The 27151-nt window shown below is 39.1% G+C and overlaps 1 protein-coding gene across 1 annotated transcript in view; it reads right to left on the reverse strand.

Moving 5' to 3' along the window:
• The window catches only part of LOC109915062 (microtubule-actin cross-linking factor 1, isoforms 1/2/3/4/5-like), a 101508-nt gene extending 81658 nt beyond the window's left edge, over positions 1-19850 (reverse strand). Inside the window, exons 1-3 of the mRNA XM_048612951.1 lie at positions 19765-19850; positions 9637-9714; positions 7382-7474 (exon numbers count right to left, since the gene is read on the reverse strand). Coding sequence (XP_048468908.1) covers positions 7382-7474; positions 9637-9696 — 153 coding nt within the window. The 5' untranslated portion in view covers positions 9697-9714; positions 19765-19850. The remainder of the gene's footprint in view (positions 1-7381; positions 7475-9636; positions 9715-19764) is intronic.
• Between the last annotated feature and the right edge of the window lie 7301 nt (positions 19851-27151).

A 27151-nucleotide genomic window follows, 5' to 3' on the forward strand; every position in this document is an offset into this window, starting at 1 on the left:
CTAAATTCTAATGAGGAAAGGCCCAACCTACTTAACGCCTGCTCATAACAGAGTCCTTCCATACCTGGAACAAAATTAAAGGTGCTGGAGAAACTCAACAGATCTGGCAGCATCCATGTGGAGAAAAACAGAGTTAAATGTTTCAAGTTCAGTGATTGCTTGTTACTAGAAAAGTGCAATCTTGTGTTGATAAAGCTGGGATAGCTCTGGCCCCCTCACAATGCAGTACCACGCTATCAATGGTAAGCATACCTGGAAACTCTGTTAGAATCAGGCTGGGTTGAAATACTAACCAACTCAAGAGGATCTTCACAAAGGAACAAAACTCCTTCCAAACTGAACTTTTGTGGGTGTCAGATGTACAGCACAGAAACAGACCCTTCAGTCCAATTTGTCCATACCAACCAGATATCACAAAATTAAATCTAGTCCCATTTGCTAACATTTGGCCCACATCCCTCCAAACTGTTCTTATTCATATACCCATCCAGATGCCTTTTAAATGTTGTAACTGCATCAGTCTCCACCAATTCCTCTAGCAGTTCATTCTATACACGCACTACCCTCTGCATGAAAAAGTTGCCCCTTAGGTCCCTTTTAGATCTTTCCCCTGGGATCAACGTAGTGTACTTTCTCCAGACTACTTCCAATGTTAGTATCTTTCCTTTGATAAAGGGCCCAAAACTCCTCAGTATTCGAGTAGTGATCTGACTAATGCCTTGTACAGTTTAGCAAAACCTCCCTACTTTTATACTCTATTCCCTTTGAAACAAAGGCCAATGTTCCATTTTCATTAAGGACAGATGCTATGATGGTTTCCCTTGTCAGCAGTCTAAAATTAGTAGGCAGGTTAAAATGCAAGAGGTCCCCCACTTAATACTGAAATGAGCACAAAAACAGGTGTGGGCCATTCAACCCATCAAGCCTATCTGACCATACAATATAATCATGGCTGATTGAACACTTCCATGCCTTTACACACGCTATTCCCATAACCCTGTGTGCCACTGGTAATCAGAAATCTATCAATCTCTACCTAAAATATTCAACAACAGATTCTTCAGCCACCTGTGATGAAGAATTCCAAACATGTAGAAAAATTGCCAAAATGAGAATATAGGTCTAGTTTGCCCAATTTCTATCATAAGACAGTCCCACCAAACTGGAAACAAGTCTGGTAAAGTTCTTGCCCCTTCACTCAGCCTGTCCAAATGCTTCTGAAGCTTCTTTTTCTCTTCCTCATAACACATTCCCACTTAAACTTTGTATCATCCACAAATTTGGAAATATTACATATGGTCCTCCACTAGTCAGAGCCTGCCAACTCAAGAATGACCCATTTGTTTCTACTGTTTTTGTCTGTTAGCCAACTAATCCATGCTAGTACATTTTCTCCTATCCTACGTGGTTTGATGGGTTTTTTTTTTAAATTTAGTTTGCTCATGGGATGTCAGCATTACTGACTGGGCCAGCTTTTACTGCCCATCCCTCAATGCCCTCCAGGAAGTGAAATGAGCTGCCTTCTTGAACTGCTGCAGTCCATGTACTATACGTAGACCCAAAATGCTGTTAGGTAGGGAATTCCAGGATTTTGGCCCAACATTGAAGTAACAACAATATATTTTCAAGTAAGGATGGAGAGTGGCTAGAGGGGAACATGCGGATGGTGCTCTTCCCGTATATCAACTGCCCGTCCTTCCAGATGAAAGTGATCATGGGTGAATTTCAGCAGTGCATCTTGTACAATGACATACACTGCTGCTGCTCCTGCTAAGCACAGCAGTGGAAGGAATGGATGTTTGTGGATGTTCAGCCAATCCAGCAGGCTGATTTGACCTGGATGACGTCAAGCTTCTTGTTGGAGCTGCACCCATCCAGGCAAGTGAGGAGTATTCCATCACACACCTGACTTGTGCCTTGCGAATGGTGGGCAGGCTTTGGGGAATCAGGAGGTAAGTTACTTGTTGCAGGATTCCTAGCCTCTGACCACTATTCTTTGCTCCACCTATAGAAATTTCATACATTGTTCTGTACTGATGTATTGATCCCATCTTTTCAGTACAACTCCACTTCCTTTTCCTTCTTGTCTCTCCATCCTAAACATGGGATATCATTAAACATTCAGTCCCAGTCCTGGTCGCCATGCAGCCACATCTCTATAATGGCAATTAGATCAAACCCACTTATCACTTTAAAACTTTTAGAACTTTTAATGAGGAAAACTTGTGCATTTAAGTAGAGAGCCCAAAACTTTGTCTTTATGCTATCATTCAATTTTTTGAAGCCTACTTGATGTTCAAAGGTAAATCTAAGGGTCTGCTGTCTGTGGAATTTGCTTCTCCAGACACAGTCATGGAAACATAGTCATTAAATGTGTTCAAGGCTGAGTTGGTAGATCTTTGATTAATAGGGGAAATCAAGGGTTATGCAGGGCTGGCAGGGAAGGGCAACTGAAGCCACAATCAGACCAGATGTGATCTAAAAAGGGCAAAGTAGACTTGAGGAACCCAGTAGTCTGCTTCTGATTCTTCTTCGCTTGTGTGTGATGTTTTCAGACATCTTCTACAAATTCAAACATCTTTTTGACAAGTTACTGGCCTCAACGGAGTTCAGAACACTGATAAGTAGAAGAATAAAGTGGATACATAGGTACATATTCCATCCCTACCAAAAAGGAAAACAAAGTCACAATTGTGGAGTTGTATTTTCTGCAATAAATTTTCTTTTTAATTTTCTAATGGGACGCAAGTGTCATTGGCAAAGTTGGCCATCCTGTATCAGAGAAGATGATTACCATCTGTCTTTTGAATCCCTGTAGTACATGGGATTTAGCTGTGCCCAGAGAAGGGATTTCCAGATTTTTTGACTCAATGACCGTGAAGGAACAACGATATAATTTCAAGCTAGGATGGTGATTGGTTTTGTACAGGTTGTCTGTTGCCATTGTCCTTTTTTGTAATAAGATTGCTGGTTTGTAACAAGCTGCCAAAGGTGGCTTGGTGATTTACTCAAGTGCATCCAATGGATAGTACACACTGCTACCACTGTGCAACCAGTGATGAAAGGAATCAGTGTAAGGTGGTGGATAGGGGGCCAATCTTGCAGTCTGTTTTGTCCTGTATGATGTAAAGATTCTTCAGTATTATTGGAAATGACTCATCCAGCAAGTGGAGAGTTTACGGTTATAGGCCTAACATGTGCCTTACAGGATAAGTGCAGATTGGCGAGTCAGCTGATGAGTTATCCCATTTGGATTTCCAGTTTCAAAGGTATAGTGAAGGTTTAAGCTTTATATTTCAGTAATTATATGAAAACTACAAGAAAGGTAATCTATTACATGCCCATGATTGCAGGGGATTCAATGTCAAAATGCTATTGAATTTCAAAGAGGTCATTAGATTGTCGTTAGAGAAGCTTATAGCCAAGCACTTGAATGTCATGAATGTTACTTGTCTCTTATCAGCCCAGATGGTTGGAACCCAAGACACTACTCGATGGAATTTCTGCATGGACATTGAGAGATTGAGATGATTGGCCTCCAACAAGCACAACTACCTTCCATTGTGCGAGGTACGATTTTAACCATTTGAGATTTTCCTGTGATTTGAATTTAATTAGGGTTCCTGATGGCACACTTGTTCAAAATGTTCTCTTCATTTCAAAGACAGTCACTCTCATCTCACCTCTGCATTTCAGCTGTTCTGTCCATGTTTGTACCAAAGCTGGAAAGAAATCAGTGCCCAAGCGACCGCGGGAGAACACAAACATTATATAAGTGAGCAAATTATTGCTGCGAGTACCATTCGATAGCGCTGTGGAAGACACCACCATCACTCTACTGATAAGAGCTTGATGCCAGTTAGTTTAGATTTGACCGCCTTATGTGAAGAGGATCTATCTGGGCAATTTTTTGTCTTGTCAGGCTGATGTTGCCATTGCAGCCATTCTGGAATGCTCAGGGAAGGTAGTTCTGGAGCAGAAGTCTTCTGTACTATTGCTGGCATATATTGTTTATGCCCACAGCCTTTACAGTAACTAGCATTTTCAATCATTTCTTCACATCAAGTGGATCTGTTATGCTGGGGATTTCAGGGAAAGACAGATGGATCACCCACTCTAACTGGAGATGGCTATAAATGCCTCAGTCTTCAACTTTTACACTGATGTACTGGACTCCCCATCTTTAAGGTTGAATGTACTTCTAGAGCCAGTTGTTTATTGCCCACCAGTTATGACAGGACTACAGAGCTTTAATCTGATTCATTGGTTGTGGAACTGCTTAGCTGTCTACACCATGTAACTCTTTACCCCATGTTCCGGTATCTGATACCTCTTGCCCTACTGCATGACATGCTCCCCACTCTTTGCCCAACATACATGCAACCCCTTCACCTAATTGCCTTTGAGTGGACCAAATCCTCTTGCCCCTGCCGTAACAGTCTGACCTGACCTGACCTGACCTCAGGGATAAATGACAGCAATACACAATGATGTAAATAATTACAGCAGATGTATAACATTTGCTGCAGAATGCACATTCAACAGAAGAGAATTTTGGGTTTCACTATTTATAACAGCATTATTTACATATGTTAGTTGATCATTTAAATTGTAAACTTTGATCTTAATTTAGTCAGTAATGTATCAACCCAATTTTTCCCTAGTTACACTTTTTCAAAGGAGACTCTCCATGCCATCATTTGTGGAGAATGACAGCTTCAAATTTACAGGTTTACACAAAAACAAAATTTATGCAATTTCAGTGAAATATGATATTAAATTTTGAATTTCTAACAATTTGATTATAAATACCAATCATTCCTCAGGTGTTAGCTTGTCTGGGAAATACCAAGATACGTGTCTTGGTAAAAGTCTAATGAGTTCCCCTCCCCTCAGTCATCTTTAAAAAGGCATGTAAACTACCACAATATGCATTAACATCCACCAACACAATGGCTGCCAACAACACAAGGTTTGCAGTCCTAAAGAATGCAACTGTGAAACGAAAGTACATCTTTCAGTCTGACTGTGCTATCAGAATGAACACACATGCACACACCCCCAGCCCCAACCACCTGTAAAATAAAGTTGATATTAATTTGAGTGTAAAATCAATTCAATCACACTTGAACGCTGTGCAAATTATCGTACCATCTTCCTACTTCAGTCCAGTAAAACAGATTTGTTTTGCAAGATAAAATAATAAAGTTACAGCATAAAACCTCACAAACACTGGGCAATTGAAGCTGAATTCAAATCAATCACATCTTAAATACAGTACCATCAACTATCAGAACTCAGTAATGTCATCTTTTTAAAAACTAAATTTGAATTAAAACACCAATTTTTGGATATGGCTTCAGGCTACACATACTGCCTACTCCTGATACAATGACCTGCCTCAGTTTTAATGAGGACAATTGACTCCAGAATTGATACAGACATCTATAAACAGGTAAATTGTAGCGCTAAAAGTTCTTTAAATCCAAATTTAAAATAACACCTATAAAGGCCACTTAGAAGGGATTTGGTCATCATAAAAATATTGAACATGTTTCAACAACTGGTAATAAACAGTAAACCAGAGCCAAGTTGACAGAAGTACTGCAAGATGCACAACTACATTTGAATTACATGCAGAACTTTTAGGAAATACACAACTGTTTAGAATATTTCATTTGTGACCATTGATAAGTGACATTTACATTTTAAAAACAAAATTATGTAACTAAAAGATTCGCAGTTTTAACAGAGTAAGAAATTCATTACTGCAATGCCATTCATGCTGTCCTCATCTTTCCTGCAAATTCCTCCAATCAGGTTCCTGAAACATACAGTGCTGAAGCCTACCAGAAAAACAAACTTAGAATTACATTCAATATGACTGATGTGCTATGCTTTCTACCCTCCCTGAAACCTTTAAAACTGTAAATTACCCCATGCTCCTCAAATGCCTCTTCTCCAATATATAGGTCAACGGGATGGGCCACATTTGGCTCCACGGTTAGCTTACTTGATAATAGCTACAGCATTTCTAATAACAGCATTTCTTCCCAGCCAAATCATCTTTCAGCTTCTTCGTCCTCTACCTGCTGCCTATCAGTACAATAATCCGCAGACATATACATTGGTGATATCCAGCTCTACTTCACCACCTCTTTACGGCATCCAAATTATGATGAAATCAAATCTCCGTCTAAAAATTAGGGAGTCTAAAACCATGATTTCTCTGACACCCAGATTGTCAATTACCTTGTCACTAATTCCATCTCTTCTCTGCTGCCAACTATCACCTGCTGAACCAAACTGTTTGCAGTTTTTCCTCCCTAATTCATCTCAAACTTCAAGACCAACTACTTCCACAGATCACACTTTCACTTCTACCTCAGTAGATCCGAGGATGAAACCCTTGTTCACCTTTTTGTAACCTCGTAAGTGAATTATTCCGGTGTCTCCTCTCTAGCACTTAAAAACCGTTATTCAGCACTCCCAGTTCTGACAGTCATTGATTGGAAACTGTTTCTCTCTCCACAGATGCTGCTCGATCTCAATTTTTTAAATATTTCTATTAATATTGCTTATCCAGAGCATTTTACTCTTGCGTCCAATGTCTTTCACATTGTCCTCTCACCCTCCATCCAATGCAAGTTACCCAAAATCCTGTCAGCTATACCCTTGTCCACAAGGAACAACCATCATCTCTGACATACAACAACTTCAAGCCCTCTAATGCAATTCATTTAAAACATTTGTCTTGTGCACAAATCCCTCCATTGCCTCCTTCCATTGCAACCCTTCCATCTCTAGAAAGCCAAAAGCTTGCCTTCCAGATTCTTGCGCAGTTCTCACTCTTTTCCATGCCATTGACAGTCGTATATGCAGATGTTTTGTTTGCATAGCCTAGTACTTACTTTCTATATTTTCTTGCCTTGAAGCACAGTTCTTTAACCATGTGTTTGATCACTTCGGCTGATCTATGCTTCTTTGGCCAAGTACAGGTTTCTTCTTATAATTCCACAAAGCTCGTTAGGACATGTTTGTACCTATTATTTGCAACTGTAAATCTCAAAGATTGAACTCCCAGGCGATTTCAACAAATTTGGTAATGCATTGTCCCAGTTAGATGAACACATACATACATGCTTATCTATGGGTTACCATAAAAGCCTTCAGTACTTTTACAAACGAGTACTGAAAAATACATTGTGACAAACGTTTTGCACTTTTTAAATTTACAAATGATTGAGTTTGTATTTAGCTTGCTTCAATGAGTTTATATACTATATTGCTATATAGTACATTGTTGTAATATTTCACTTTGCAAATTTCATACATTTACAAAATCAGTAATACATTAAATAAACAATGCAAAAATCCTTACCTGAAAATGTAGAATTATGGTCCAAATTAAACCAAGTGTTAGTTTAGGATTTCCATCAGTAATGTCATCATTTCTAATATTTACTAGTTTCACCTAAAAGAAAACCACAAATCAGTTCCTTCAGTGTAGCAGAAAGGTTCACCTTTCTCTACTGCATATTTGAGAAAGAAGAACATTCACTTTTATGCCTATTTAAACTAATAAATCTCAGATGAAGTGCTCTAGATAGAAACAAAAAAGTTATTTTGACCAATAATCGAAAAGGTCAAAACTCAAAACTTTGGTAGATAAATTATAAACCAAGTATCCCTGTAATTGGAACATTACAAATAACTGATCAATTATTTGTGAAAAATGCCAGAATTTTCCTGAATTGGTTTCGGAACTTAAAAGAGTCTCTTGAAGATCAACAAGTCTGATAAATTGATTCTTCCAATTGTGCAAATTAGACAGAATTACCGGAAATGGTAGTACCACTTAAGTCACAATGGACAACTTTATGTGGAATTATTGAATTTTTATTGACACAAAGTATTACTGTAAAAGTTAAAACTTTTCATTTTGTCCTCATCAGGACAATATGCAAGAATACCAATTCAAGGTGAAAATTAACATTTATACTACATGAGAGGAGAGTGCTGATTACAGTTAATCGATAGGTCGATTCTCCATGGCAACACTTCTACCAATCAATGCTGATTGATACGTAAACGCCAGTATGAGTCAGTGCAATGACAAATGATCCAGCATATCGCTGTCACCTATTTTGTTGGGTTGAAACAGATGCACTGTACATACACATTCTGTCTGCAAACATGGTTCTGTATATTAATATGTAGCTTCCTGTAAACATGGCTAATGCCAACAAGTTAAATGATCAACAACAAAAGTTGCCGGAAAAGCTCAGCAGGTCTGGCAGCATCCATGAAGAAAAGTTAGAATTAACATTTCTGGCCCGGATGACCCATCCCGGAACTGTTAAATGATTACTTACATTATACTTTTCATAATCGAACTCCGGGTCATGTAGATAGAACAATGTATTGACAGGTTATATGGGGGGTTGGTTAGATCAGTGGCTAGGTAGTTAGTTTGTGATTCAGAGTGAAGCCAATAGTACAGGTTCAAATTCCAAACTGGCCGAGGTCATCATGATGGTCCTGTCATCTCAACTTTGCCCCTTGCCTATGGGTGACACTCAGGTTAAACTCACCACCAGTTGCCGCCCACTAATGAGAGCAGCCCTTTGGCCCGCTGGAACTTTGGTTACTCTAGCTTTAGAGCAGAAAAGAATGGGATACCTCCTATGTGATTACTACATTAAATTAACTTCCTCTTTGTATCCATCTGTTGGAAATCTATTCTATCTGAAGGACATTTTTAATCATTAATCATTAATAATTGGAGTTTGAAGCACTCGAGAAAAAAGTATGCTTAATTTTCTCTACTTTTCTTCAATAGTATGGTGATCAGGCAGCTGCAACCCTGTGATGTAACCAATATAACGCAACTTGGTGAGTGTCAGGCATCTACTTTGCTTGGGAGAAATTCACACCCAAGCCTAGAGTGATTACCAGATGCACAGACTTTCTAGCAGCAATCACCGATTCTGTTGCTCCATAGCTCAGATACTGAAACCAATGCAAACGCTTCGGCTACTAATTTGGCTGAGGCATACCCAAGTACCCAATAATTGACTTCAGCACTTTCTTGGCTTACATAGCTTATAATCAAATTCACTGATGCAATAGCCTGTCAGGCCCAATGGGAACCTTGCATGGAATAATAATTTATCTAATTACCATGCCCCAAGTTCAAGTTCACGTCAGTCCAACAGCAAAAAAGAGCAGCTGGAAGTAGTAATGTGCAATACAATAAATTATCTTTGCTAAATTGCTTTATTGTTGAAAATGTAGATAAAGCTGCTTATACCCAAATATCATTAGTGAGCCTCCTTCTTAAACCCTTGTAGTGATGATGCTGCCACATGATTTTAGAAATTGCAGGACATTGACATGTTGCTTTTATTTTATGGTCACTGGTTCAAAGTCAAGTTGGTATGTAAATAGAGAGAAAATGTGAGGTGATGGTATTTCAGACATTGCTTCCTCCTACACAAGAAATACGGTAGGGGAAGTAAACATTTTAGCCAATGAATTTGCAAAATTAATTTCATGGCTTGCAATGGTGGGATTTTAAATATACAACATCTGGATTGATAGTTCAATATCATCACCATATACCTATATACCTACCTGTCGTTGCTTTAGGTAGTCAAGTGCAATCTGTACATTCTGTAACCTGTGGAAACGCATGCGGCCTTTCTCACGAGGCTAGAAGAGATAAATTAGTATATTACAAATTATTAATACAATTACAGAATGATAGACACAAAAGCACTAGACTCGGTTCTATTCATATGTAACAGTATATGTACCATGCAACAGAATAATAAGTTTTACAACTACTGTCAGATGTACACAGGGCAGCAGGCAACATTCCAAATAGGTTAAAATGTTAGTTGTTTGCTCACCTGAAATATTGCATCAACAAATTTAAACTAAACAAATTGTAAAAGGTAAGGGAAGGATGAACAACATAATTCCTTTGGATGGCACACTCTACGGTTATGATATTTTAACTGTAATAGGACCCAAAGCAGTTCTTCATTCTCTTTACATCCTATCCAGTCTCACATTTAGTCAGCAAAAGCGTGATATGCAGTCTCTTCATGGAGTCCACAGCATCACTGTCGCTGCCTTCGTCTTCCTCACTTGCCAAAATGTTTTTTAAACTGTTCCTTCCCAAGGTCTTGTTTTTCAGTGCTTAAGTGTTTAACCACCCTTGCATCCAACTAATCTCAAGCCCTGCAAAACAATTTGGTTTAAGATATTCAAAAGTCCTAAACAATGTTCGGTCATTGAATTTATAATCAAAGTATTCTGAAGTCAAAATTGAGAAGTGCATGTTCATTTTTCAGTTGAAGTATCCAGCCAGTGAACTAATGAAGTCAAAATGCTGTAGATGCTGGAAATTTGTCAGGTCTTCTGAAAAAAGATTGCAGTCCTGAAACATAACTGCTTCTCTTTAAAAAATGATGTCTGATCTGCTGAGTATTTCCAGCATTTTTGGATAACAGAGGAGACCACTATCAATCCAAAGCGAAAGAACAGCACAAGGAAGGAAATTTAAGAAAATATTGTTAGAATAGATGATACAAGAAAATGGAAAAGGTTGAAGTTTTCTGCCTGGAATATACCTGGAACAGGCACAGTGCAATGGATACACTAGGAATTTACTGTCATGTGACCCTTGACTTTATTTCATCAGGGCTACCCACACTACTCATTCATTTGGTTTACCTTTCCAAAAAAAGGAAATACGCTGGGGTACTTTATTTCTCTTGTACACAAAATGGAACATGTAGAAAACCCACCAGGTTTTCTTAAAGACATAATAGTCTTTCTTTAAACTTACACACTGGACCATCTAACCACCACTGTACAGCAGCTAGTTGCATTATTGAGGGGACAGCGGAAAATTATTGTAAACTTTTCACTTCAGCAGGTAAGAGGGAAGGTTTAAGTGAGAAGAAATTTATGAATCTAATGAGAGAAGTTTAAAATAAAGAACAGCATTGCAAATACATCCAGATAAACAGGGTGTGGCAGGAAGGAACAAAAATATTAAATCAGGAAAAAATAAAACATTAAAAGGCATTTTATCCAAATTCAAAGTATTCTTAACAATACAATTTACACAAATAGAAGTAAATGAGAATGAAATAATAGTCATATTACAGGGATGAGGTTTCAGTTATCAAGGTTGGAACTCAATGTTCCAGGGTATTTAAATGTTTTTGGCAAGGAAAACCAAAATGAACAAGGAGTATGGATAGCCTTGATGATAGAGGCTGAGATGAACTAGTAATGAACAAACATCTTAGCTCAGCAGAGTCAGTACAAGGTATTATGATAGCAGCTTATAGACCTTCACTCTCCCCACTAGCAGCTGTAGTTTTGGACAGAGCACTCAAGAAACAAAAGTTGGTGTGTAAGAAAAGCAATGCATGAATCACGGGGAACTTTGAGCTTCATATAGATTAACAAACGATAGAATCATAAAGTTACATTGGACATTGTGGTTGTGCTCGCCTTCTGCAACAGCAACTCAGTTATTCCCAGTCCTCTACCTTTCCCTCTTGGCTGTAATCAAATTGTCAAAAGCAGTTTGGCAGGAAGAACAGAAACTCAGAAAACAAGGGACTCAGAACTGATAAAAGATTGACCTGAGACACGAACACTGGTCCCCTCTCCATAGATATTGCCTGATCTGCTGAGTACTTCCCACTTTTACTTCATTTTTCCAGAATCAACAATATTTTGTTCTCGTATGATGGTAGGTGTTTGAGACTTACTAGATTAGAGTACGTTACAGACATAAGATTTTAAAAGATGGTATATTTTGGGACTGTTGAATTTAGCATAGAATGGAAGAAAAAGTCATCATGTGACCTATTTGGAGTAATGCTCGCAACACTAAAAGGGAGGCCCAGGTCATTCTACTGAAATGAATGTAAAAGATATTCACATCTATAGGCAATGATGAAAATAGGCATGATAGCAGTGGACAGTTAGTCTCCAATCTCATGAAGATGTTAACGATATCAGACTGTAAACAGTTACACTTCAAATGGCTATTTAAATTTCAAGATAGAATAAAGTCGGTTCTACATGTAGCATTTCTACATAAATACAAGGCCCATGTGATTCACATTGTCACAGAAACTACCTTCACAAGGAGATGGGTACACAGTAAAACACTGTAAATAGGAGGACAAGGTTATCTTAAAAATATCATGGACAGGCTAGTTTGCCGGGATTGCAGAGAGGGAGGGCAGATAGAGGCAAGTCTGTTTGGTTGCCCACACAGGAGTGCAGGTAAGTGCTCGCACTCTGACTGAAAAGACAAAATTCCAATTCACCTAACTTGAGCTAGAAAGAAAAATTTCCTACACAGAACATAGAACAGTACAGGCTCTTCGGCCCACGATGTTGCGCCGAACTTTTATCCTAAACCTAAGGTCTATCTAACCTCCACCCCTACCTTATACTGTCATTCATATGCCTATCTAATAGCCGCTTAAATGCCCCTAATGAGGCCGACTTCACTATCCTCTCCGGCAATGCATTCCACGCCCCGACCACTGAGTAAAGAACCTACCTCTGACATCTCCCCTATATCTACCTCCACTCACTTTAAAACTATACTCCCTCATAATAGCTACCTCCACCCTAGGAAAGAGTCTCTAGCTGTCCACTCTATCTATACCTCTGATCATTTTTTACATCTATCAAGTCACCTCTCATCCTTCGTCATTCTAAAGAGAAAAGCCCTAGCTCTCTCAACCTTTCCTCATTAAGACCTTCCCTCCATTCCAGGCAACATCCTGGTAAATCTCCTCTGCACCTTTTACATAAACCTCATTATAAAAGACAACTCTGAGATTAAATGTTATTAGGTTGGAAAAGATAGGAGAAGTAAACTCTCAGGAGCTACAAATCGCTGTGTTGGCTGTAGCAGAATTGAAGGTATATTTAAATGGTGTAAAGTATAACAGAGCAGGATGCTTGATTGAATATTTTCCTTTTTGTGCACAATCATGTAGTTTTCAGAAGTTGTCAACTGCAATTTGAGTTTAATCAGTGTTGCTTTTAGTTTGTTATAGCAACAAGTCTGAAAGTAAACTCTCATTGTGACATCCTTTCAGCTAAATACTGGATGCTGAATTTCCTTTTTGAAAATATCAATCTACAAGGAAATCATAAGTGAAACTGCAGCATTTGACATGCAAGAAGAAAGGAAAGACAAAAACAGAAAAGTTTGCAACTGTTTCTGTTCTATTGAACAGAAAGTATTTAAACAAACCAGGAGCCAAATTTGAGAAAACCTGAGCATACCTGGCGTAGTCCGAGGATTGAGAAGGTTCCCATGTTTATGTTGAGCATAACTTAGTGAAATATCACAGCAGCTAAGTGTCTGCTTAATTCCAGATACAGTGCTGACCACTTTCCCGTGGATCATTTACACAGTGAGCATCTCTTAATCTGCTTAATAACTAGTGATAGGGCCACCATAATCACAATTGTTAAAACTTCAAAAAATTAGGCTAGCATGATAACTTTAGTTTCAGTAGCTGGTCTCTTTCCAACAGTTTGTTGCATGATTCAAATTTCATATCCCAGACAGCTACGATGAATACCTTTGCTAGTTTGTGAGAAACATATGCAGCGGAACAAGTAATACAACAGGAAAAGAAATTATATAGTACACATCACACTAGAAACATTGGCTGCATGTTCCATCATTTTATTCCTGCAAGAATTTTTTTTTCATGAACTAGCAAGTATCAATTCTCAAGATGAACAGTGTTAGTTCAATGTCTCACAGCAAACAGGTGAAACATTATCTTGGTTAATTCATTAGGATAAAAGGAAACTACTGCTACAATCTCAGACAGCAGGCAAAAACAAACATTTTCTTTATTGCTCCTTTCATTGCAACAGTGAAAGCACCTAGTTGAAATATACTGTATTTATCATGTCTTCCACTGATCAGAGTGATCTGGGTTTCAGTAAATATGCTGGAAAGAATGTGATCAGGAACTATATTTTTAAAGAAAGTGCTGACAATAAAATGTGCAGCTTTTACATCAGATATTCAGTACAGGAAATTGTTTCAAAAATTAGTACAGAATTACATCAGTTTTGTACCCTATTTCATTCACTCTAATTCACAGATAGAACTTCTGGACAGATGCCAAAATTAACTCAAATGGATAATCAGGCAGATCCCACATTGTTTAGTTTGACAGTATTTAAAATTAAATAAGTTAACCCAAAATGTCCAGATCACAATAAAATGAAAGAACAAAATGAAGGAAAGATTAGAATTAGTGTCATGTTATTTTTGTTCATACTAATGCCACAAGCATCTGAATCAATGTCGAGATAATCCACCGAGTATACATCTAGAGCACTGAACAATTTTGGTCCCATTATTTAACAAAACATTTTATTTCATTGGAGGCACTTCACAGAAGGTTCATTAGAAAGCTCTCCAGTATGGAGGGATTGTCTTATGAGCAAAGGCTAAACAGGTTGGGACTCTATTCAGTGGAATTTGAAAGAATGAGGGGTGATTTCACTGAAATATAGAGTTTAACAAGGTAAATACGGAGATGATGGTTCCCCTCATTGGAGGCTCCAGGATCAAAAGGGCATCGACTCAGAATTAAGAGATACCAATTTAAGACTGAGATGAGAAGGATTTCTTCTGAGGGTTGAGTGTCTTTGGAACGCCATGCCACAGACAGTTGTGGGGGTACAGCTGTTCTATATATTTAAGGCCGAGATATAGATTCTTGTTCAGTAGGGGAATCATCTATCTAAGGGTTAAAAGGGAAAGATGCGTCAGATCAGCCATGATCCTAATGAAAGTCTGAGCAGGCTCGAGGAGCTAAACAGCCTACTCTTGCTCTTATTTCTTAAAGGTCTTTTCACATACGACATAGATATTATCCATTGAGGGAAAATAGCATATGCAACAGCTTCTTCAAAAAGTATGCCTGTAATCTATAGCTAAAATGATGCTGTTCTTCCAATTGTTGTAAGAGGCACTGCTGAACAGAAGTTGGAAGAATTGGGGCAATAGGTAAAACATTCAAAATAAAACAGGGAACAAGGCATTTAAGATGCTGTGCACAGGCATAAAACATCTATTTCAATCAAATAACCAGATCACTAATAAAATCCATTTAATTTGAGATACCCTCCCAATTAATAACAGTGTGGATTATCTAGCAATGACACAGTAATTATCATATTGCTTTTTCCACAGGTGGCACCTACCCCCTCATCATTCCCCTCTTCTTGACTCTGTTCAGAAACACAGGGTGGTAGTCTCAGCAAGCGCAAGTTCTTCAGCACAGACTGTTCTTTTTGCTATTCAGTGTTAGACACACAGATAATGGCAGAACCAAAGCAGAGCGAATAAGGCGGTTGGGGCAGTGGGGGGAGAGGGGGTGGGGAAGGGGGGTGATGTGTTGGGGAGGTGGAGGGGAAGAAGCAGAAATTGCACACAGGCTATGAATTAACTTGTCCTAGCAAAGCCCGTTACTAGACAAATAAAATATCCAAGCAAAAATTTTCTTCGACAGTTCCACTATATACTTAAACTATAATGTACAAACTTTCTAACTATGAATAACAGTCCATTTGCTTTTTTGGGCCCCTCACCAAAGGCTAATTCTATAAAAGGACAGTGAGGCATCAGTTATTACTATTCTTGAACCACATAAAAAAATGTTTTAGGTTATCAATGAAACCAAGATATTATTTTTTCTTGAGGGGGTTACTTCTCCTTACCAGAACTTCTCCAACTTGTACTCGGCACTTGAGAAATGTTGGAGAGAAATAACTTCAGTGCAGGCTTCGGTGTGTCAACGTACCAATATGCTATTCTGATATTTTAAAGGTGCGCCTCTCATTTTGAGATATATTGTTTTTATTAAAGTACACTAACAGCATTTGAAGATTTTTCTAATTAAACGATCTCCCTCATAACATGGCATAGACTCTATGAGTACAGCTTTGCCAACAGCAAAGGACAGCCTTTCACAACTTCAGGTCTTCCCAAAACACTTCAGTTAATTCAAATACATACCTTTGATAATGAATGCAAAATAACTTATAAACTTTAGATAAGTAGGAAGGTATGTTGTCAAGAGGACACAAGGAGGATGCAGAAGAACCTAGATAGGTTGAATGAATGGGCCAAAACTCTAGCAAATGAGGTATAACATGGAAAGATGTGAAGTTATTCACTTTGACAGGAGGAAATAAAGAAAGCAGAGCACTATATTACTTAAACAGAGAATAACCGCAGCATTTCCAAATGCAGAGGGTTCTAGGTATTCTGGTGCATGAGTCAAAGTATGCAGGTATAGCATACAATCAGGAAGGCTTATTGGAATGCTATATTTTATTATCAGAGAAATTGAACATGAAATGCAATGGGGCATTAGGTGAGACGACACCTCAAATGTATGCGGTTTTGATGTCCTTGAAGGAAGGACGTACATGCTTTAGAGGCAATTCGCAAGGGGTTTACCGAATTGATACCTGGAATGGTCTTGAGGAAAGGTTGAACATTCTGGGTTTGTTTCCACTGGAATTTAAAAGAGAGTGTGTGGGGTGACCTAACTGAAGTATCTTGAACAGTCCTAATAAACTGGACAAGAAAAGGGGGTTTCTTCGTGAGTGGATCCAGAAGTGGAGGCACTGCTTGAAAACAAGGAGCCACTTTTTTTTTTTTTTTTTTTTTTTAAGGTCAGGTAGCAGGAGAATGTTTTTCTCAGAGTCGAGATACTTTGGCATATTCTGCTTCAGAAGATGGTGCTAAGACGGAGGTAGATTGTAAGGTTATCATTGGGGTGGAATTCAAAGCCAACATGGTAGAATGACACATAGGGCTGAGTGGCTCACTTCTGCTCCTAATTCATTTGTTTTAATTTTATAGTCATACACAGATACTTTAATACAATATATCTACTTGTGTACACAATACTGCAATACATAGCTTTTTCAAACGAGACATTAAACTGAGGCTAGCTTCTTGGGAGTGCAATGTAAAAACTCTTATGATACAAGATGAAGCACAGCAGGAAAATAATCCTCCTGGTCAACATTCATACCTCCCAAACAACAAAAATTGTAGGGCGTATTCTTCCCAGTCCTTGAACAATGTGAACAATGGTGGGAACGATGGGAGAATCGTATAAGATGACCTTGGAAGAGCTTCCCGGTGTTGTGAAACTAGGTCACTCTCCCTGATGTGAAAAGTGGAATGGTAATCTGGTAACTCAAGCCCACTGCATGCTCCTCTGGCTCTCTGTCAGTCATAATTGCAGGTTTCACCCCATGGGTAGCAACCACAAGCACCCCCTCCCCCAACCATCCACCCAAAACGGCATGCCAGTTTGTCTCTACCCTACACATCTTGGGCTATTGTCAAAAACCATGCAGAACAGCTGTGGACCACAAAGTCTTGACAAGGTGGATGGCTGGGCTTCAATGATGGTGCTGGTATCAAGAATCCCAGAAGGTCACGGTGGTGGCCAGTACTCTGTTGTGGCAAGTGGATGCATTGATAATGAGTGGAGTTTGGGAAGATAGCATGAGAAGATGTAATAGAGCTCATGGAAACAAATCTTCCATGAAACCTGCTAAAATTGACACTGCTGATTTCTGGTAAAATTCAACCCACAGACAGCCTAGCCATTTATGCTGCTGTTGAGATCCACTTGTGCAAATACTGGTTGATGCATTTGTCAAAATGGCATCACAAACTGCACTGCAGAAATGAATCATGGGCAGTGAAGCACAATGGGATAACTTAAGCTTATGATAGGCATTGGTTATTTGTGCAATACAAAGCCTGCAATATGTAACCAACAATTTAGGGTGTTATTGAATATTACATACAAACCTAGCCTATTTTGGAGGAAGCGCCATTATCTAGTTGAATAGTTTTTCCAGAAATTGTTCCTAGTGAAACTACAAATTTAGTGATGTTATCATAGTTTCTGGAAAATCACAGGGCACTACAGTCCATTCAAGGGGTCTTCAAGCAGGGAACAATCATACTTAAGTACTAGAAACACAAGTCATATTTGTGGTATTGACATCGATCATTATGAACTGAAAACTGAATTGTCAATGGTTTACATTTAGAAAATACACTGTATTCTTAAGCCAGGTACTTACACTTGAGAAATATATTACAGTACATCCATTCAAGAACTACCTGTAAGTACTTATAAAAGAAAGTGCAAGGGATTTTAGCACAGTGCAATTTAAAAAACCATTAACTGAACTGAAGATTTGGGGGTCAGCCATGCAATCTTAAATGATTTTACACTTAACCATTTAGTTAGACGTCACACGCCACCAGGGTTATAGTCCAACAGGTTCAATTGAAATCACAAGCTTTCGAAGCACTGCTCCTTCATCAGATGAAGTGACTTTACTCCAAAAGCTTGTGATTTCAAATAAAACTTGTTGGGCTAGAACCTGGTGTCGTGTGACTTCTGACTTTGCCACCCCACTCCAACATTAGGACTTCCACATCATGGTTAACCATTTAGAGGAAACCTATCTTCTGGTCTCGCCCAGACTGAAGGAGCAGATTCACTGGAAACATACTCCAGTTTATGGAGCTAAAGTAGAACTTTATTCCTTCGAATTCAGGTTGAAGTGCAACTTGATCATGATGATTAAAACTATCAAAAGGCTGCTTACAAAGAAGCTATTTTGTATGCTGGGGAAATACACAACAATAGTTGTGATCTTAGAATTAGAGCTAGCTCACACAAATCAAATCAGGAAGCACTTCTTCCATTCAAATAGGAGTGGAAACTGGTACTTTTCTCCCTAATAAGAATAGTGCTGGGGAGATTCAAATTTTCACCATCAACAGTTTCTCATTGAGAAAGGGTATCAAGGGATAAGAATCAGCATAAGATTTGAGGTACAGGTCAGCTACAATTAAACTGAATGGTGGGATATACTAGAGAGGTTGAATCGTTAACTCTTACTCCTATTTAATAAAAGCATCTAATTCAGGATCACAAATGCATCTATTTTAAGCAATTGATTTACACATTTCCACCTATGATCTCTGCTCATCAATGTGTTATCAGGCTGATTCATTAAGTATTTGCAGTACTGATTCTTGCCCACTAGGTGTCAACAATGCACTACAAATTAAATTCTGTACAGTGAGCATTTGAAATTAAAGTCACAAAATTAGTAAACTTCAACTTTGTGCAATATTGTTAGGAGGAAAGTACTCAGTACAAGCTGATTTAGGTAAAAAACACTGAACACATACGCAGGGGGTCGCATTACTACTATAGTTCAGAGCCTAAAATCAGCTGTAACCAGACCAGAATGTCAGGAAGGTATTAAATATTTTGATAAGCAAAACAAAAAAGTGCTTTTACAAATGACATTGAGGCATCTAATCTCTATTTAGAAATACAACCTCTACTCACTACAATGTAATTTATAATGAATAGATTCCACACAACATATGTTTATAAAACATATGCAGGTAAGAGCTAGAGTGGCCAAATTTCAAAAGCTTACATTTCAGCAAACAGACTAATCAGGTATCTCAAAGACAACATAAATTCAAATATTTTTGTCATGATCTTGATAGACTAATATTATAAAAGTCTTCCCCATTTAATCAGAATTCACATTCATCATTCTGCAACTTAATTCTGTGTTCACTTAAAAATATACTAAAAATGCACTTACCAGAGTCACTCCAGAGAGGACTTCCAAAAGTGAAATTAAGTTATGTCCATCGCGTAGATCTTCATAAAGATCACTAATGTGCTTCCGTACCTAAGCAGAAACAGAAATGATTGTTAAACAAAAAAAAAAAAAAAAGTACTTGAGTAACAAACGTCAGAAGCCTAAAATAAATTCCTGGAGAAACATTCATTTCCAGCAGCTGTCATAGAATATTCAGCAATAATGCAAATAATTGAGGATTCAATGCTAACAGCATTTCACAACTGTCTGGATAGGTTTATTTTATTTCTTTGTTAGAACAAAATCTGAAACAAAATTTTGTGTGCACTTCAGTTTCAGTGAAAGAGCACCATGTTAAATTTAAAAAATGATTAAGGCAGATTTCATTTTGGGATCAGCTGGGATCACAATGGTGTTAATGTGGAACAAAAAACAACCAAAATGAGCAATAATAGAACACCTTTGGTAGTTATAATAAACAATAAACATTTGGGACTTACAACAGAACAACAAACTCCAGGAATACCCAGGCAATGACTGACTGGTATTTTGACGTGACTCTAAATAGTATTACATAATGAAACATCCTAAATGGACTAACAAGGCTTTTGGAGAAGGATGGCATACTGATGAGTCAGAAGGAACAATACAACAGTCATAAATTCTCTCATCTTGGACACACATTTTTGTACTGTGTTAGACAATGGATGCATGTCCACAGGTTGCGGACTAGATTGGTCAAAATCTTACCTAGATTATTCAAATAAACAGGGCAGAAACATAGTTAAGGAAGTTGAGAGATCTGTGCGTGTCCAGGTTTGGAGACAACAACACATTTAACGGTCACAAAAGAGAGTGTGTGGGAATTCTACGTAAAATACCAGGGGTATAAAATACTTCGGCAGTGCACCTATGTGACATTAAGGTGAAATGCCTTTCTACTGTTGAATGGCTCTCAAAGTGGATATGGAATACAAGGCAATTATTTTTGGGACGTCAGTGAATTTACTGTTTACCCAATTTGGACATCATAGTCTTCCTTTAACGAGGCCCAATTTCTCTAATCAAAATACTAAGACAGATTACTGGCAGCCAGGCATAGGAAGCAAAAAAAAAAAAAGGAGCGAAGGCTAATTGTTTTAAAACTGCATCAGCACTTCATTCATCCGTCTTCTCGGGTTAGATAGAGACAATGAGTACGTTAAACTTACCAAAGAGATCAGTTTAAAAAAAAAATTAGTTAAAAATACCATCATGGCCTATACTGGCCTGTAAGCAAGAGACTTAATTAAAGTTGTAGCAATGGACTTGAAGGTATAGGAAAATAAAGAACTTTCATTTTGCATTATGTACACACAGCAACCAGATTAATCTGTCTACAATAATATTTGGTAAAGAAGAAAGTGATCCTGAACAAAGAATAGGGATTGGACAGAAGGCACGAGCTAAATTCCTAATTGATAGAGGTAAAATGAGAAAAAAGTTTGCTGATGATGAATGTAAAAGTGTAAAATCACATGAGCATAATGGTAAGGAACACAGAGAAAGTTCTTTGTATTAATGGAGTTTGAGATCTAAATCATGCAATAAATATAGGAAAGGCTTCCTATAATCTTAGCAAGCCAATCAAATTGTAAGCTAACATCTGGTCTCATGTAGATACTTCTTGTGAAGAACTCATTGCAAGTGGTTGATGAATGCAGTTTGTATCTGAAGTGTTTTTGGAGAAAACCAAAAATTCCTTTGTAATCAAGGATCAGTTCCCCAACTTGGTTTGGACTACAATTTGCTTCATTTTTTCTAAACGCCTAAATGCTCTGTGTAGTGAGGAGGACGACATTCATTAAAACTGAGGTTTCAAAGAAAATTCAGAGTCTTATGGCATCATGTAAGGCTGTCAGAAATCAATTGTAATCCAGGGGATATGGTATATTACAAAAAGGGATGGGCAGAAACTGTGACAAGATTCGGGCAAGATGGTGATGGAGAAACATTAGTTCTATAATATGACAAAATCTTTCAAAGTGCATTCTCAGGGTTATTTGGCACTGGACATACTTTTTTTTTAAAAAACAGAATCTGAGCAAGTAATAAAAATAATGAGGCACCATGTGCCTTGCATACATATATATGCTGACAATTAGGAGAAGCAGATTAAGGTAGATAAAATGCTGCATGAACAAGGACATCATGACAATGAAGAACAGGACAAATCTATTTGTCCCAGGAGGACAGCTATCAAAAGTTGACCACATCGATCACTAACACCACACCACACACCCACTCCCATGTAACTGCAGAAGGTGCAACACCTGCCCCATCACCTCCTCCCTGCTCACCATCCAAGGGCCTAAACAGTCTTTCCAGGTGAAGCAGCATTTCACTTGTACCTCGTCCAATCTTGTGATTTTTACTTGTTGCACCCAAGATGGCCTACTCCACACTGGAGAAACCAAAACACAGGATGAGGTGACAGTTTTGCAGAACACCTCCCGTCTGTGCATAAACATAACCCTGACTTTCCCATAGCCAATCATTTTGACACAGCATCCTGTTCACATGCCCACATGTCTGTCCTCAGCATGCAGCAATGCTCCAGTGAATCTCAGCGCAAACTGGAGGAACAGCATCTCATCTTCAGACTAGGCACATTACAACCTTCCAGACTTAATATCAAATTCAACATCTTCAAATTGTGAAGCAACTCCCACTTCTTCCCTTTCTTTCAGCTTTACTGGTTATATTCTCTGCCACCATGTCCTCTCTCCCTATCCAAGTGGGACTGTCTGTTCTTTCCAAGCCTGGCAGTTAGACACACCATTATTCTGCCATTCTCAGATTAAGAGATTGAAACATGAACCATCAACATCCTTTCTCCACCAGCACTCAACTCCACTGCTGCCACCCCCCACCCCAACAATGATAGCATAAATGCTGCCCCCTCCACAATTCACGTCAGCTCTGAAGTCAAACGACTCGAAACATTAGCTTGCTGCTCGATCCGCTGTGAACTCCAGCATTTGATGTTTTCAGTATCAAAAGTTGACACCAGATTCATGTATGCCTCATGGGGTAGAAAATGGAGGGAAGATTCCATTGCAGGTAGCAGTATATACAAACATTGGCTAAATGTGCAAGATAAGCCCAGAAGGCAAGATTCACAGCTTGGCAAAAAGAAGAAAGTATGAGGAACATTACGAAATGCGGTACAAGTACTAAAGGTTGGCCTGGAAGTGGGAACAGTCTTAGGAAAACATTGCAGACTGACAGTACGAATTCTGATCAAAGGGGAGATCTTGCAGTTATAGTCCATAAAGTCCAGGGTCAGCTGTGGTCAGAGTTTGGCAAAAACAAGGACCACGGAACATGCCAGGGATACCATTAAAAACAGAAGTCGTCCTTATGATTGAAACGTTTTTGGACCTAACAAATTAGAGGGCAAGTTCATAAAACATGTCAAACAGGAAGGATGCTGAAAAGCTAGGCAGAATTTGGTGTATACACAAAAGGTGCAAGGTATGAACAACCAACCAATCTTATATACTATTTTAAACGGAAAACGAAGTTCTCTCTATACTGTTATGAGTGAAAACCACCAGGTCAGGGATGCACTAGGGTAAATACAGGAGGAAAGTGCCTTGTACTCTTAAAACTGAAAGCTCCTTCTACTCTTTCAAACAAAGTCAAAAAATTGTTAAACAGCCCCTGCTGAGGCACTGTAATAGAAAACAAATTTAACAGTTTAACCGAATCTTGTATAATGAAACAGAAATGTACCAAGTTAGAACAACATTATCCAGGCCGATGTACCCCAATATTTGCAGTGGCCAGTGGTCTCTGAAGGCTTCTATTGTATCGGAAAGCATTGCATCCTCCCTCTCCAGGGATACCAGAGCACAGACGTAACCACAAATAAGGAACAAACTTCAGCCCCACGATCTTCAGGCACCCCATGCAGGGAGGGATGGACAGGTCAGAAGACTTTGTGGACCTGCTCCTGGGCCTGACCACAGTGGCTAACAACAAATCCAGGCAGTAGGCCATGAAGGAGTTTGTTGTTCCTGACTGTTAACCAGTCTTTTCTTGCAGATTTCAATGCACTGGAAGTGCTTTTTGATGGTACACAAAGCTAAAGCTAGACTAGTGGCTTGGAATGTTTAAGAGGGACTTGGTAATCAAAATATTAGAGATGTTTCTCTAACAGCAGGAAATGTAAGCCTAATGATTTCCTTAGCTCTTCACAACTTATTCTTGTGCATCTAAATTGTTTAATATAAAAACTGTATTTCAGAAGGAAATATTTTTAAACCCACCTAGAGATGATGATATAGAAGGAAAGTTGTGGAAATTAAGTAATTTTTTTTTTATTAAAAGACAGGTTGAATGATGCATCAAGAGTCTAGCACTTCTCAGTTAGGTATATCCTGTTGAAAGTGAACTGTATTTGTTTAAAAGTAGATCCAGTGCTGTTTTATTGGTATCATAAAAGGAGAAACCAGTAGGCATCTTTAAACGATGCAAGTCAATGATTTTTGTGGTTGGTTGGCTCACCGAGTTGGTTCGTTGTTTTTCCGCAGACATTTCATTATCCTGCTGGGTAACATCATCAGTGCAGCCTCTGATGAAGCACTGTCATGTTTTCCCACCTGTTATTTGAACTCTGGAGTCCGTTGAGCTGGATTACCTCACTTCCGGTGTTCCTTTGCAGTGGAGTGTATATGGGGTTGAGCTCTATGTATTTATTGATGGCTTTCTTTGTGGAGTACCAGTCTTCTAGGAATTCCGATGCTTGTCTCTGCTTTGCTTGTCCCGGGATCAAGGTGTAGTCTCAGGTCGAACTGGTGGTTCTCCTTATCCATGTGGTTAGATGAGCGAGTATTGGTCGTGTCTTTTTGTAGCCAACTGATGTTCATGTACCCTTGTTGTTAATTTTCTTCCTGTTCGTCTGATGTAGTGTTTGTCAGTCTCTGCAGGGAATCTTGTATGTGACACTAGTCCTGTCCATAGTGGGTAGTGGATCCTTGGTTTGGGTGAGCTGTTGAAGGGTTGATGTGGGTTTGTGTGCTACTCTGATGCCCAGTGGTCGTAGGAGTCTTGTGGTCAGTTCAGATGTGTTCCTGATGTAGGGTAGCATGATGAGTGTGTCAGGGTGTGTAGTATCTTCCTGGTGTCACTTGTGTAATAGGCATCTTCTGACCCAGTTTTTCGGGTATCCATTGTCTTTGAATACCTGGAACAGATCCTCTTCTCGGCGCAGCTCTGTACTGCTGCAGTGTGTTGTTGCCCATTTAAATAATGTCCTCACGTAACTTCATTTGTGTATGTTAGGTTGGTCACTGTTGAAGTTCAGTACTTGGTCAGTGTGTGAGGCTTTCCTGTGTACCTTGTTATGAATTACCCATTTGTCCTGCATTCTACCATGACGTCCAGAAATGGGAGCTGTTTGTTCTTCTCCTCTTCTCTGGTGAATCTGATTCCGGTGACGGTGTTGTTTAGTAGCTCGTGTCTCTCCTCCAGTTTGGTCAGTTTAATAATGACAAAAAAGGTGTTGTCCACGTAGCGTAATGATTTTTGCATTATATAATTATTTAAATAGAAACAACATGCAAGGTGCTGGGGACAAGGCAGGAGTGCAAGAGTCAGATGTACAGCACGGAAACAGACCTTTCGGTCCAATGTGTCCATGCCAACCAGATATCCTAAATTAATCTCATCCCATTTGTCAGCATTTGGCCCATATCCCTTGAAACCCTTCCTATTCACGTACCCATCCAGATGGCTTTTAAATGTTGTAATTGTACCAGCCTCCGCCACTTCCTCTGGCAGCTCATTCCATACATGCACCACTCAATGCATGGAAAAACTGCCCTTTGGGTCCCTTTTAAATCTTTCCCTGCTCACCTTAAACCTATGCCCTCTAGTTTTGGACTCCACTACCCTGGGAAAAAGACCTTGCCTATTTACCCTATTCATGCCCCACATGATGGTATAAACCTTCCATAAGGTCACCCCTCAGTCTCTGACGCTCCAGGGAAAATAGCCCCAGCCTATTCAGCCTCTCCCTATAGCACAAATGCTCCAACCCTGGCAACATCCTTGTACATCTTTTCTGAATCCTTTCAAGTTTCACAAGATCCTTCCCATAGCAGGAAGACCAGAAATGCACACAGTATTCCAAAAATGGTCTAACCAATGTCCCGTACAGTTGCAATGTGACCTTCCAACTCTGATATTCAACGTACTGACCAATAAAGGCAAACAAACAAAATGCCTTCTTCACTGTCCTATCTACCTGCGACTCCACTTTCAAGGAACTATGAACCTGCACTCCAAGGTCTCTTTGTTTAGTAACACTCCCCAGGACCTTACCATTAAGTGTACAAGTCCTGCCCTGATATGTCTTTCCAAAATGCAGCACCTCATTTATCCAAATTAAACTCCATCTGCCACTCCTCGGGCACTGGCCCAAATGATCAAGATACAACTGGACGGAGATAACCTTCTTCACTGTCCACTACACCTCCAATTTTGGTGTCATCTGCAAACCTACTAACCATACCTCCCAGGTTCACATCCACATCTATATAAAATGAAGAAAAGCAGTGGACCCAGCACCGATCCTAGCTGCACAGCACTGGTCACAGGCCTCGAGTCTGAAAAGCAACCCTACACCACCACCCGGTCTTCTACCTTCGAACCAGTTCTGTATCTAAATAGAGAGTTCTCCTTGCATTCCACGTGATCGAACCTTGCTAACCAGTATACCATGAGGAATCTTATCAAATGCCTTACTGAAGTCCATGTTGATCACATCCAGCACTCTGCCCTCATCAATCCTCTTCACTACTTCAAAAAAAAAACACAAGTCAGACGGACAATTTCCCATGCATAAAGCCACGTTGACTATCCCTAGGATTGGTACAAAATGAAAATGTTTAGTGCCCATACAGACAAGATGGGCCAAATGGCCACCTCCTGCACCGATGACAATTCTGAGATTTAGTCTAATTTCACACAAACCTAGTCCATTACAAAAATGATTAAATCTTTAACAGAAATCATAGCACTTCAGCTCAAAGTAACCTTTTGTCCTTTAACAATGACTGCTGTGCAGTACCATCAAAAATAAAAGACAAACAAATATTGACAAAGTATTTTGTAATCCCTCCTATGCCACTTTGAGAGAATCAGTTTTCATTCCTTTGATTGAACAAACTCTGATTAAGCACTTTTTTGTAAATTTCATAGAATCCCTAGTGTGGAAGGAGGCCATTCAGCCCATGGAGTCCAAACCAACCCTTCAAAGGCATTCCCATCCAGAACCACCTCCCTACGGTATCTCTGCATTTATGTTTAGGTGGCTCAGTGGTTACCACTGCTGCCTCTC

This window comes from Rhincodon typus, chromosome 27 (assembly GCF_021869965.1).
Source record: "Rhincodon typus isolate 14 chromosome 27, sRhiTyp1.1, whole genome shotgun sequence".
Classification (NCBI taxonomy): domain Eukaryota; kingdom Metazoa; phylum Chordata; class Chondrichthyes; order Orectolobiformes; family Rhincodontidae; genus Rhincodon; species Rhincodon typus.